Here is a 14,741-nt window from a genome sequence, read left to right on the forward strand (position 1 = left end):
AAGGGTTGTCTCCTGAGCCCGTCAAAATGAGTGAAACTGTAAAAGGGCAGTTGGCCTTCGCCTTTTGAAGGAAGGCCTCTAGTTGACGTCAGTGACCTCGTCGGTGGAGGAAGCCAAAAGTGGAGTAGGTCAAGGCTGACCGAACCACTTTAAATCTCTGGTTTGCTTTTGTTTTGAGCACTTTATCATTACTGCAAACCTCCTACATAGCTACTGCTCTCTACGCTTTTACGAACAAGTTTCTAAGTTCTGATCTTTCCGAATCTGCATTCAAACGTAAATCGGTGTTTTCGTACGATCTTTACATTACAGTTTACGTTTACGTTTTGATTCTATTTATAACTGCAAACTGTCTTCTGCGCTTTTACGAATGAGTTTCTAAGTTCAGATCTTTTCAAAACTACGTTTAGACGTAAACTGAGCAAACTGTGTTTAGACGTAAAACTGTGTTTTAGACGTAAACTACTTTTAAACGTAAAACTGCGTTTAGATGCAAACTACGTTTAGACGTAAAACTGCGTTTTAGACGTAAATTGAGTTTAGACGTAAACTGAGTTTAGACGCAAACTACGTTTAGACGTAAAACTGTATTTAGACATAAAATTACGTTTAGACGCAAATTGCATTTAGACGCAAATTGCGTTTAGACGTAAACTGCGCTCAATCTTAAATAATATTAGAATCGGCTTTTACATCGAAATCGTTTTTATCGAACGAACGCAGCTTTCGTTTTTAATCGCTGAAAGATTTCCGCTGCACTAATTCACCCCCCCCTCTTAGTGCTCTCGATCCTAACATAAGTTTGTTTTCTATTAATGTAATTTATTCAAATATCAAGATCAATGAAGTCCAAAAATTTTAAAATGTTATCTTTAACTAATCGTTTAATTCTTTTCTTAGAGATATGCCATAAATGTCTGAATCACAATATAGAAGATTTCTCATTAATAAAATTATATTTCAATCTAATATTTAATTGTAGGGTCACTAATATCTTTGTAAGCTTAAGATTTAAATTAATTCTATATAAATCATCATACAAAATTCTAAAATAAATTTTTATTTAGTCATAAAATACACTGACTTTACCATTATAAAAAAATATAATATCATTACCATTATAAAATAGTAGAAACATAGGTGTAGACAATAAGTTCCCACTATTATTACTTTTACTTTGAGACATTTCCTCATAATAACAAATGTCATATTATTGGGTTAAAGAAAAAATATATATATATTATTGTTAATATAAGTTAAAGTACCAAAATTAATCCATTAACTGTTAGAAGGAACCTATGTAGTGTTTAATTCAAAATATACAAAAGTGAAGTTTGAATATTTCTTTTTTAATCATATCTAGTGTTTAACATAATTCTTTTTGTGTGTCTTTTTTTATCACAAAAGAGTATTTTACTATAAATACAATCTTTTCATTAGTCTACTTAACATTTCTAAACCCAACAAATTTATTTGGTGGATAAAGCTTGAACTTTCTCTTTTTATTACCAACACCTTGAGTAATAGTCAAAAATATTACAAGATATTTTTCTATTTTAACCTTAATTATTCTTGAACATATATACTAATTAGTTTATCCAAGTCTCATTTATCATTATTTATATTATAGTAAATATTGAATATATTAAATTGAGGAGGAAGAGAATTAAGAATAAACTACATGATAAAAAAAATTTATCGACATCCATGCATAATCCTCAAAGTGCTATCTCACTGAGTCAAAGTTAGGTCTTTCATTAATATGTTAGTCAATCACCTATCAGTAGATTTAAATATGTCTTCCTTTTAAATATTCTTATGTATTAGTTGCATGTTATAATAAAGTCTTAATATTATTTGTAATTGTTATTCTTATAAACATTAGATTGAGTCTATTAAGTTTTTCCTAAGTATTTATTTTATTAATTTATTCTTCAGTACTTTCATCAGTTAAGTCTATGAACATTTTAACAAGCAATACTAGATCAATATCTAATATATCCCATGTGAACTGCACATGCTCTAATCATTTCGAACAAATTAAACTAGAGAGTATAAAGACACTAGAAGTATAAGAATATATGAAAGAAAATATCATTGTAAAAAATAAAATAATATTAATACTTTAAGTTTTTAAAATATAATTAACTATTGATATTATTTATATTTTATCTTTGGGTGAAATATTGATATATAAGTGTTCACTTTGAATTATTTATAGAGGATTAATATCGGAATAATATTAGTATCTTTGAGTATATAACTCTAAGTCGTAAGGATAACCAAAATAGTATCATACTATCTTATCACATAATTATTCAAAATATATTTTTCTTTAAGATTATATAAATCTCTTAATCATGTTTGTCATTATGAATATTATTTTTTTATTATCATTTAGAATTAATTTTTTAATATAATCTTATAGGTTATTTGTCTAGATCATTTTGATGACTACAAGACTAATATAATACTATAAAATATAATTTAAAATATCATATAAATGATAAAATATCATACCTTATAAGCCTACCATCTTGTTACTTTGACAGCTATAGATGAAACTTAAAGAGAGAGAGAGAGAGAGAGAGAGAGAGAGAGAGAGATATATATATATATATGACAAATAATATTCATTAAATATTTTTAATCTAATTTATATAGAAATAAAATAATAATTTTAATAATAATAATTAAATATTAATCAACATAAAAAACCTTATATGATGATTGTAATCATGATAAAATATAAATCATACCTTTGTATAAAAATAAATATTATTTCATAATTTTACATACATGCATATGAATAACTAAACAAATATCTAAAATAATAATTAAAATTTAAATATCATAAATAATAAAATTTTATCAATATTTTATATGAGAAAATATAAAAATATATAATTTATATATTTGTTTAATTGTATATAGAACCTTAAATTAGACAATCAACTTTCTTAAATTGGGTATTAGACGTCAACCCAATAGATTAGTCAAAATTAATGTTGACCAAAGTCAAAAATTAACTTTTTCATATTTAGTCAAACGAGATTGATCGAATCTAAACTCAATCAAGTCAAAATATAGTTAGAATCAAGTTTGGTCAAAATATTTGATTAAAGCAGGATAAAATAGTTGATTTTATAGTTGAGGACATAAGTTAAAAATATTTGATTTTCCAAGGGAAACCAATTGAAATTAAAAAATTCATAAGGATAAAATAATTTTTTAATGACAAAAAACCATAATATTTTTTTCTTCTTAGTTGTCACAACGTGTACAAGGCATGTGGTTACCACGGTGTGCGATCATTCTTATGCTATCGATTAGTGACGTGCTGCCGCCACCTGCACTACCTTGGTTATGCGTAATCGTCCATCGTCTATGCGTCACATACCTGAACTACTTCTACGGCCAACTCACAATCTATTAACCCTAGCTATGGTTAGCAATGCCGTCATAGCCTCTATGAACTATGGCGTGTCTATTATGCAACCACCGATCAAAGGTAACAATGCTACTTCCTATGGTAGGCTCGGTAGCTAAAGTACGTCGTCACCCTCCATTGGATGACCACCTTCACGAGCCATGCAACTAACGATAATACCATTAACCCTATTGTGATCCATATCAACATTGCTCGTTGTCGATGATCATCGTCCACCAAATGCCTTTGCCTAGTTCCATTGTTGTGGCCATTCCTTCTCGTCGTGATGCTTTGTTGTGACAACTTTTTCATACCATCACCCCTCAACCCATCAGTGGCCAAAACCAACGTTGCACTAACGTTCGCTGTTGATTATAGTGACCCATTTGTGATTTCATTTGTGTGGGTGAAAAACTTTCATCGCTCGCGAGCAGGTGACTAAGGTGGTATGATAAACTAAATAGATCAAATCACCCTTCCCATGCAAAGAATGATAACACAAAATAGATATAATACTTTTATGAACTAAATAGATCGAATCACCTTTCGCATGTAAAGGGTGATAACATTAAATAAATCTAATTTTTTTTATGATAAGGGATATTTGATTTCAAAACAGACTCTATACTAATCGAAAGCATAAAACTGTAATTATGTTACTATTATGTCGAGAAATCTTAATGCCAGAATCGAAGTCAAATAACAATATATCAATATCAAGATTATGTACATTTTGATGTTATTATGAAAACTTTTATTTGATTTGTAAATCTATCGATATCAATATGTAATAAGAACTAGATTCGCCTTCTCCTTTCTTCCTATCATTTACATGACTATTATAAACAATAGAATAGGGATTTAGTGAGGTTGAGAATAAATCTCTCGTATAAGGTCCGAATGATATTTATAAATGAAAACAAAGGATCTAAGATAAGAAAATAGAAGAGTTCCTCTCGTCAAAGGAATCATAATAAAATAGATTTTTTATTAATTAATAATCATAAATTTCTAAATAAAATTATAATATATTTTATTAATTAAATAAGATCAAATAATCTATCATGATGTAGCCACCAACCTCACGATCAGTGTCATCCTTTGTCCGCTTCCAAACACCTAAACATCGTCACCACTTTTCTCAAGATAAGATCTCCGGAGATGAAGTCATGTAGATAGCCATGGAAGGGACCGATAGTGAGATTTAACACATCATGGGAATCTGATTCATCTGATTAGGCCCTCCGCTTTTGCCTCTCCTTTCGGTAGCGAGTGATGCCAAAGAAAACTTGGAGTAAACATGGGAAAGTAAGATCAAGAAACCTACTCTTCCTTCTCAAGTCTGTCATGTTCTTCAGGAATATGAAGAACTTTATCGGGCCCAAACAGCACGACGATTGTGATACTACTTGTGACAGTTCTTGAGACGATGGGATGCATGCAATGCATGAGTGTTTGTAGAGTAATTTAACTATGACCATAATTGCGGATGCGTTTGGTCTTTCATGGAAGCAAACTTCAAGAATCTTGGAGTCGAAAAGAAAGAAGAAGAAGAAGAAGAAGAAGATTGTAATGCTACTAATGTCTCCATCACATCAGTCTAACAATTAGACTAAATGCTGCAGAATTAGACCGGATCGTTCTAATTCAGTCAAAGCGAGTCAACGTGGACTTCTGGTCTTCGGAAAATATAAATTCTAGAAAGTCGGATAGATTAGGTATTTACTTTGTCGTGTGAACTCGATCCTTTTCCTTCTTCTTCTTCTTCTTGTTCTTCTTAGCCAATGCTTCAACGACAGTGAAATCTTGACATCCTTATCTAGTGTTAGCCCAACTTCTTAAGCTAAGTTTGTGCAGTTACAATCTCAAGAACTCAGACGAGGAGAAGAGGTCAAAGAAACACCACAGCCGACATCAGGATACCATTTACCTTAAGAAATGACCCAAAAGCTTCATGGTCTCTTTGACCTCATCAACGATGATACAACCTTATCTTTCTTCCCTATCGTGAAAGAATAATTCAAATGCCATGTGATGGGGGAAGAAGACGTTGAAGATTCCAAGCCAATGAGAGGGGATTCCACTCTCTGGTCCATCTGCTCTCTCTGACTGGGCCAAGTGTTCCTCGAAACAATTAATTTGTGAAAGTTAAAAGTAGGATTACTAGGTTAGGTTGCAAGAGATGGACACCACTTTGATGTGGTTTGACATCTAACTTTCTTCTTCAAATTTGTTCGGGGAAGATATGCGTTTTGTACGATCGTAAAAGAGGGACAAGAACATCAGTTCTTCCTCATCAGCTGCTGTCTGGAGGTCCAATACAGAGAAAAGTCGGACGCATACGACGCTACGTGGAACGGTTGATCACTGGTTGGAGACTGTCTCGTTCTCATGTTGGCTTCAACCTTATAATTATTTGAACGCATTTAGTTATAGATAATGGTAAATCCTCCCTTTCAAAATCTTTCTTAAAACAATATTTTTAGTGCAAGTTATGTATTAAAATAAGGGAAAAAGATACATAAAAGTAGTGAAACTATCTATGGAGGGTGACAAGCTGTGCTTCATCTATACGTGGAACAACACAAGACTGTTCACAAGGCTTGGAAGCTTTTAGCTTTTCTTTAAAGCGAGTTAGGAGAAGGAACCACCAGATTCTGCATGATGTACGTAACCGATATCAAATTATTTAGAGAGATTCCCCGATCTGAAGCTGACATGCTGCACTAATCTATACGTGCTTGTAGTCGAAGCACTGCAGCTTTTACGGTGCGTTTAAGCTTCGCCATGGCGGATGCAGACCGAACGTGTAAAACGTGTGTATGAATTGTTGTCGTCGTGTATGGAGATGTGATTTCTCGGTTGTTTTTCTTTGCTGAGATGGTGTGATCTCTCTTCTTTTACCGTTTCACTGCCTGTTCTTCATTGATGGACATACTTCGAACGCTACAGCTTATCTGACTCGATCTCTCGAACCGAGGACTGCATGCACAGAGTTAAAGCTTTCACGAGACACGTGACGGGGAAGGAGAGAAGAAGAAGAAGAAGAAGAAGGAGATGGTACAAGGAGTTTAAAGACGCAGATGAGGTAAGTAGCGCTGAAGAAGCGCCAACACAATGAGTCGTCAAGATAGATTAGCTGTAATGCACTCCATGGTGGTCCTACTTAGGTGCATAGGGGTCTTATCGTCTAAGGTGAAGGACTGTACCCTAATCAGCAGTGAACACTGTGAAGCACGATAAGGTGAAGGACTCAAAGCATGGCCTGGGACTGCAGCTACTTTTAACTCCCCCTTCCCCACCTCTTAGTAGCATCTTGCTTTCTCCGTCTTCTCGCAGTGCTTCCCCATCTTTCTATGGGTAAGCGTAGGTGCAGGATGCAGCCGGAGATCACGAGCCATGATGATGAATTGCAAGGTCTCATTCTCGTGCTCATTCTTCTTGCTCTCGCTTGCTGTCTTATGCACTCACGCTTGTTCTTGATCTGCAGATGTCAGTAGCAAGGAGTGGGAGTTCATCGACATGTCGGAGGAAGAGGAAGACCTCATCTACAGGATGTATAGGATCGTCGGCGACAGGTAAGCTTAATTCATGGTTTCTTTCAGGAGAAAAAGGAATAGAAACTGTGTGCGCACTGCCGAGTACACCATCTTTCTCCATGTTCTTGCTTGCCATGCACCCATTAACCAGCTTAAACATCTACCAACAAGAATCTAATTGCAATGTAATCATTATATATATATATATATATATATATATATATTTATTTATTTATTTATTTATTTATATATATATATTGTAACACCATCGTAGAACTATGATCGAGCTTATATATATCAGAGAAAATAAATCATGAAGGGAAGTTCTTATGCAACCTAATAAAGAACTAGTGAAGTGATAATCTTTCATATTCCATGAGGAAAGCAGCAAAAGAAAGCAATTTTGATAGAGATGAGATAAATTTTGCTGATTTGTTAGAAGATAAGTGAGAGAATGAGGACTTGATCGGTCATAGTTTTTCCTGTCAACTTGTGTTGTTGCTTATACTTTCTTCTTGATCCTTCACGACATTATTCAGACATAAAAAACACCATAATCTATTTGATCCTGAGGTAAACGTGAAACAAGAGAGGAAATGGAAGCCTTTAGGTCGATCCACAGAAGACGAACAACATCATCATCCTTATCCCATGCGTGCTTTAGGTCGACCCACAGACACCAAGGTGATTATTCAATCCATTGACCTAAACATCATCCTGCTTGCAGCATAAAATTACCTGATCATGATATTGGAGTTGCTGCGGTCGATGCATACATATAGACTAGAGAGAGAGATTCTAGAGAGCATGTAAACACGATTTGTTGGTGTTTGGTCAGTGGGAGTAGGAGACTGCATGAAAAGATTGCATGCCTCTTCAAAGGAGCAGCGGTGTGCTCAATAATGCGTCACATGCATGGTTAGATTCCGCCCTTTCTGATCCGGCAAACCTCGTTGCGGTGCGCTGCAGGTGGGCGCTCATAGCAGGTCGAGTCCCAGGAAGGACGCCGGAGGAGATCGAGAGGTTCTGGATCATGACCCACGGTGAATGTTTCGAGGAGAAGAAGCGGAGGAGACAGCGGAGGGTGGCGTTGGACTGATTCAACACGAGCTGCTGCTGTGTACGTTTTGGGGGTGTACTGCTCTTTTCCTTTCTTGAAGGCCATGGCATGGCATGTTGGCATCGTCCGAACCGCTACCCACCGACCACCTCTGCCTACTTCTCATCGTTCCGTGGACTGCATCAATGAAAGAAAAGTTTCCCTGGTGAGAGATGAAGCTCGCTGGCCGCGCATTTGAAATCACATTCGAACCACCTCCATGATTCTATGGCAATGTGGGACTCGAGAACATATAGGTCGTCTAAGGAATAATTTTACTATATTACTTAAGCATTATTATTTAATTAAGGAAAAAAAAGGTACTATTGAATTAAAAAATAATTTCAGAACATGAAATATAAATTTTACATGATAAAAAAAAAAGCTTGTTTTAATGAATATAAATTAAAAATAATAATAATAATAATAGCAAGTCGTTTCGAGTAATGTAAAGGATGCAAGAGGACAGTACATTTTTCTATTAGAAATCAGGAACAGCTTGATATCATGTGAGGAATGTTCTTCTTGCACATTTGTCCAATCCATACCGCTGTTTTCGGATAAGCGGTGCTCCCAAAGCAACTTAGCAAAACAGTGCAGTTGACATTCCAACGCACACTTTTAGATAGAATTGAATTCCTCATAGTGACACAAACAATAGAGAAAAACCCTCCTGATTGCTTAAATAAATTGAACTACAAGAGAAACATTGTATGAAACATGGATGACAATGGAATTTACCTCACTGATTAAAGATATTGACATGGTTTTCATACTTGGAGAATCCATCGATATAAATAGATACATCATCAACAGCTACAGCAAAAACACAAGCAAGCAACCAGAATAAGTGGCACCGGTTATGTTGTATGGACCGAAAGTCTCAAAACAGGGCACAGATTACAAAAGATCAAAAAAGTAGTCTAAGCCTTGTCCGATTTCCCAAATTGATAGGCCGGCTCCCCAAACTCGAGCTTCATCCAGACGCATAGAAAGCGACAGCAGCGAGGGATAAAACACGCCATGTCTTGCATTGTTATGGGAGTAGATGAAGAAATGCTCAGCACTTGTGTTGTCCCAGCGAATCACTGGCCTGTGTTTCTCCAGCAAGGAAATGTAGTCTGTACCAGTTATAGCTCCACCACCTGAACCTACAAGTCATGACAGAAAAAACCAGTGCAAGTCAATGATTTGGATACAATTTAACAAACTTTTAACATGCATGGGAATGGGCATTGCAAACTTCAGCATGCTGCATTCTAAAACATGTTGGCAGTTACCAAAATGACAAGGGTCCTACAAAACAGAAGATAAGATGTAGGTAGTCCCGGCTTATAACACTGAAAACCAAAGATGGAAAGGCTCAAGAGTGTGAGACAAGCTGTTCAGTCTCCTATTAATATTACAGACAAGACACAGGAAATGTCAGTAAACTGCCTTAACCATTCCATGGATTCAGGTTAATTAACCTATATATATATATATAGGTTAATTAAATAAGTATAGGATCCAGCATGCAGTAGTGAAGTATAAAGACTAGTGCCTAGTTCAAGATGGATTACCAAATATAGTCATTGGAAATTTTGTATGTATACAACATATTGGGATGTGCACATAGAAAGAATTAATTTCTCAACATGAGAGCATAACTAGAATGGAATTCAATGTCTGATTCAATTGTAACTCTCAACTTTCTTGAAGCAGCACATACCTTCTGAAACAAGGAAATCATTCCCATAATAGTTCAGACCAAGCAAGATCTTGTGCGCATGGCTGTGAGCACTAGTGTTGGTATCACCAAGAAGCATACTCAATGAAGAGCGTATCCAGCTGAGAGGAGCATTCGGACCAGGACTTTGAGGTCCTGAAAAATCATAGGTCATAAGAGAAAAACCATCTACAGCATCACAAAGTTGTTGCAGATCTTGTGGTCCAAAATCATATTCATCAAGCTTTTGTGAACGTGGGGCTGGGATTACATAGATCAACTCCAATGGATGATGATCACTTTCCACTGACGTCAGAGAATGGAGAGCCTTACCGAGCTCTTTGATAAAGTCCAATCCCTGTAGACCAAAGAAGGGCAGATCTGAAGAATGATTATTTCATTAAATATTAAAAAAACCTTAAATCATATTGGTGCAGAATGCATTAAAATGATGTAATTGATTGAGACTACCAAATGATAAGAAAACGTCCTTCCTATTCAGATAAGGTGCGACAGGGTAATGAGTAGGGTCCATTTAGTACGAAGATAAACAAACTAATGTAACTTACGCATGCTCATATTCATCCTCCTAACCATAGGCATAGATGCCCATCAAGAGGTTTTTAGACCTATTGTAGGCTCACAAGCACCAAAACTTGAAATGTAATGATTGAAAGGAGTGTAGTGGGAGAACTCACACAACTCTTTCATCTGTACTGGAGGACCGTTTTGTTTCTTTCTTATATGCTATAAATTACAACTCCACATGACAAATCTTCACAAACTTTCCGCTATGGTACCTTCAGGATGTAAGACAAGTATCCTTTTTGTTCAAAGCCCAGAACTTTATCATACTTAGCTGTATAATAAAAAAAAACATACCAAGCCAGCGCACAAGGTTCCCGTCAATGTGGGGTCTCGGGAGAGTCAATGTATAATTAAAAAACAAACTTTTCTTAAACTGTCTGCAACCATGACTGAGAGAATATAGTCCTAGGATTTATTTTGTTCCATCTGTCAGTATAACAATACTTATAAATAAACAAAAGGTAGTATTCTGAATCATTACTCGTATACTGGACTTCTTAAAGCGCTCTATTAGAATCAGGAAGTCTCAAACCCATTTTAACGAGCATGTAAATGTGCTGGGTTATTGATTAAAGACAACGTTAAGTGCAGCAACATTGTAGAATATTGTAATCCAGACAACCTTGAATGCTGCATCCTTCTTAAAAAGGAAGGTTCTTGCACACATCTTAATTGTCCTTAGTTTAGTCCTGAAGGTGGATCTTGTAAGAATTAAATAGTGCTCCTAGTAGAAAATAGAATAACAAATAACATTTAGCATGCATGCAAACATGTGATCACATTCATGCAACCAGATGGAAATATAAGATGTTAAAGTTGCATAAGTTATTATGTCCAAGCAATGATTGCATGAAGAAAACTATTAAGATACTAAATCTCACCCTCAACTGGAAATAATAAGATTCCTAACTCTAGTTTATCAGATATATTGGAAGATGATTATTAAAGAAAATCATCAAAGATCTAAATTATATGTAAATTAGAGATCTTAATTGTGTAAAAGCTTGAGAAAATAAGATGTAGAGAGAATATCCTACAAATGTAGACACATCTTACCATAACCATTGGCCAACCAGGCTAGGATCATGATAGAAAACGAAGCTTCCTAAGAAACAACCAATGGTGAGTTCACTTTTGATGGCGGAAGAGAGGAGCAAAATCTAAAACAATATTACTTATCTATGAAGATGTAAAAAATAAGTTCGATGAAGAAACAATCAACTTATTTAAACAGTGATCTCCTTGACTGGTGCACACAGTAAGAAATAGCTACGAGAAAGCAGTATATCAAACTTAATTTATAAGTTACCAACTTTTAGTGAAACCCAATAACCAAATAAAGCTACCATAAATTCATCAGAGAAGGAACTAACCATATTACGCATGTCCGGATCATGCAAGATACCATAGGCTGCCCATCTTGACCAGGATTCCAAAACAATACCATCATATCCCATGTCCCTGTTCACTAACAAGTAAATGTTAAACTGAAAAGAAGTATTAATACAGATACTTGCATAAATATAAACTGAAGAATCAAAATTTTTTGGATACCACTTACTTGCATTCTTTTATTATGATATCAATTGCCTTACTCCACTTCTTCTTTAGAAGTAGGTCCACAGGAAATGCTTCCAAGACAACTCTGGGTAATATCTACAAGACATCAAATACAGTCACCAGATTACCATTTTTTGACAGCCTGAATATCACAATTAGACCCAAAAAAAAAATGGCCACAATAAAATATAAAGGTAAAAGCACAACATTATCTGCAATGCCTCTCCTATGCCTTTGTCCCTAGATCACATTCAAAGAAGTCTCTGTTTTCACAAGTTTTTTCAAACACCACAGACAAAATTAAAATATGAACTGGAGAAATGTAGTAACCTGAAAAGAACACATCTTATAGACCAAATATGGCACAGCAGTATAAAATATAAAAAACCTGATCAAGACTCTTCATTTCACAACAAGGCACATCATATTGCTTCATTAAATAACCATTATTAATTTTAATTTCAGTATCCTTTTATTCATGGATTGGGTAGCACAAGCCATCAAATGGGAGAAACCACACTGGCACAAATATCGAACTATTGGTAAGAATACTTTGGATTCTGTCCTGCAGCTAGAAATTTCCTGTGATGTCAGCATTATTGTTTAAAAGAATATAGAAAACTCACCAAACTATCACTGTCAACGGTACATGTTGGTGCTACTTCAAACAAGTAGAACAACTGACATTAGGTAACCTTTCATGGTTTATGAGCCTTTGTGGGGTATAATATTTAAGATGTTTATCAAGATGAAATTTAGTAAGAACCTTGAAATCAGAGATACGATTGTAAAGTTGGTAGAAATGATCTACAGAAGATGCATCTAACCTTAATATTTCGATTTTTAATATAACACAACTACAGAACAGTTACTTGGCCACCAGCTCTCTTCTTAGATGTCAGATAGGAACTCAGTTTATCTAATTACCAGAGAATTTCCACTAGTCCGAATCTTTGAGATCCACTCCCTGTCAGCATTATGCCGTCCTTCTAAAACTAGCCTCTTGCCTTCACTGACAGAAAGATATAATATTAAGGTAAAAAAGACTTTAACTGCAACAAAGGCCGATTATTTGTTTCACCAGATTTGATGTACCTCTTCAACTCGTACCACACAGGTGATAGATGTGTTAATCTGGAACTAAACAGCTTCGCCTTTTCGTATCCCCTTGAATTCCTGCAATATGCTTGAACCATAATACGTGATGATCTAAATTCTGTGAGAAGACACACAAAAAAATACACAGTTAAACAAAAGCAAATTCAGTAATTTCCACAGCCACAAGTTCAGTGAGGATGACATGAGAATTTCAGCATAAGTTGAAAATAAGTATAGAGAATACTGTATTTATCAAACAGTAAGGAGCACTAAAAAATTCCAAGAACTTGCCAAGAAAAAGTTTCTTGTAGCAGGATACTGCATAATCATTTCCCAGATCACATCCACACAAATGATAACTTGGGTGTGGAGCATATTCAGTTGCATTAATTGTTTAAAATTTTGTTGCCAACAGAAATAACTTAGAAGATAGTTCTATTTCTGAAAAGAAAATCAAAGAGCTCACTCAAGATGAAATTAAAAAAATAGCTAGAGATATTACAGCCTTTTTCATATTTACAACCCTAGAACTGCTAGAGTTTAAATTTTCATAGATTCATACCTTATCCAGACAGACTTAAATTGATTAAATCTATTTACAGAAAAGCATATCTATCCAACCTAAAAGACACATTAATACAATAAAAGCTATACTTTAGAAAATCTTTATGGATTGGTATAAGGAAAACAAGAAAAAGGAGAGAACAACAAGTCTAGTTTCTTGGAACTAGTGAGCAGACAGTTTGCTCAAGGTGGATTGGAATTACAAGATTTAAGTGGATGAAACAAAGCTTCCAATTTTAAAAACAAGGATCATTCTATCCGGTTGGATGGGTTGGCATATGAAGCTAAGAGATTAAACATTTTGGAGTGTGAACCCTCCAAAAGATTCATGCTTGTCTCAGGAAAGATACCAAGTTTGAAACAAATCGAAGGACAAATGTTTGCCTTTGAGTTGTGCAACGACAAGCATATCTCATTCTTGTATTATCAACAGCAAAATGGAAAAACGTTCAGATTGGTAGTCTAGATGATCAAATTAGTAGGACGTTTGATCCACCAGATCGTGCCAAGGAGGAAACTGCAATCGTACCAAGGAGTTATATACGCCAGCACCGGATTCGGGAAATGGCGTCTCGATCGGTTCTCTGAAAACCGCGAGTTCTCCTGCACCACAACAATGAGGATGAAGGAAGAGAGAAACAAGAGAAAGGGTTAGAAAAAAGAAACAGAAAGCCGCCGATTTTAGAAAAGAGAAGTGCTTACGGCAAGGATTTCTTGGAAAGCGACGTTGGGCTTTACGAGGCCCCTCTCGTATACGGAGAGGGCTAGCGACGTGGCTTCCGGCAGGCCAGTCTTGCCGCCTCGGTACATGATGAGGAGGAGCACGATCGCAGCGAGGGCGAAGAGGGCGAGCGGGAGAAGCGGCGTGGAGAATAGAGTGTGATGAGATCTGGAGGTGGCCGCTGGACGTGGGGCTGTCGGAGTCGGACCGCCAGGGTTGCGCCGGTCCCGCCTCCTGGTCGACATCTCTCCGTCGTCTACTGGGGCGGCCGATACCGGCCTCGTCTTGCAATTTTGCTTTCTCGGGAACTAATTTGCTAACAAAGGAGAGTCAAATTCCCAAATAGAAAGATTAACGAGGGTAAGCCCCTTGTGGGCCGCGCAGACCCAGTAGCGAACAGGCCATATTTTGACCAAGTCATAAACCAAGTCTAT

General features: G+C 35.8%; 2 protein-coding genes across 2 annotated transcripts; one reads left to right on the forward strand and one right to left on the reverse strand.

Moving 5' to 3' along the window:
* The first annotated feature begins 6,807 nt into the window (after window positions 1-6,807).
* LOC135632561 (transcription factor TRY-like) lies at window positions 6,808-8,251 on the forward strand. Its single transcript, XM_065141171.1, has 3 exons — window positions 6,808-6,847; window positions 6,921-7,008; window positions 7,939-8,251. Exons 1-3 carry the CDS (start codon window positions 6,808-6,810, stop codon window positions 8,066-8,068), a joined length of 258 nt encoding a protein of 85 aa, XP_064997243.1. The 3' UTR covers window positions 8,069-8,251.
* Window positions 8,252-8,777: 526 nt separating this feature from the next.
* LOC103978862 (uncharacterized) lies at window positions 8,778-14,687 on the reverse strand. The gene is made up of 8 exons (XM_009394808.3): window positions 14,289-14,687; window positions 14,116-14,189; window positions 13,020-13,100; window positions 12,852-12,936; window positions 11,926-12,020; window positions 11,738-11,825; window positions 9,780-10,134; window positions 8,778-9,219 (listed from the first exon to the last, which is right to left on the reverse strand). The coding sequence occupies exons 1-8, from the start codon at window positions 14,550-14,552 to the stop codon at window positions 8,969-8,971; spliced, it is 1,293 nt and encodes a 430-aa protein (XP_009393083.2). The 5' UTR covers window positions 14,553-14,687; the 3' UTR covers window positions 8,778-8,968.
* Window positions 14,688-14,741: the final 54 nt, after the last annotated feature.

The sequence above is a fragment of the Musa acuminata genome, chromosome BXJ3-3 (genome assembly GCF_036884655.1).
Source record: "Musa acuminata AAA Group cultivar baxijiao chromosome BXJ3-3, Cavendish_Baxijiao_AAA, whole genome shotgun sequence".
NCBI classification, from domain to species: Eukaryota; Viridiplantae; Streptophyta; class Magnoliopsida; order Zingiberales; family Musaceae; genus Musa; species Musa acuminata.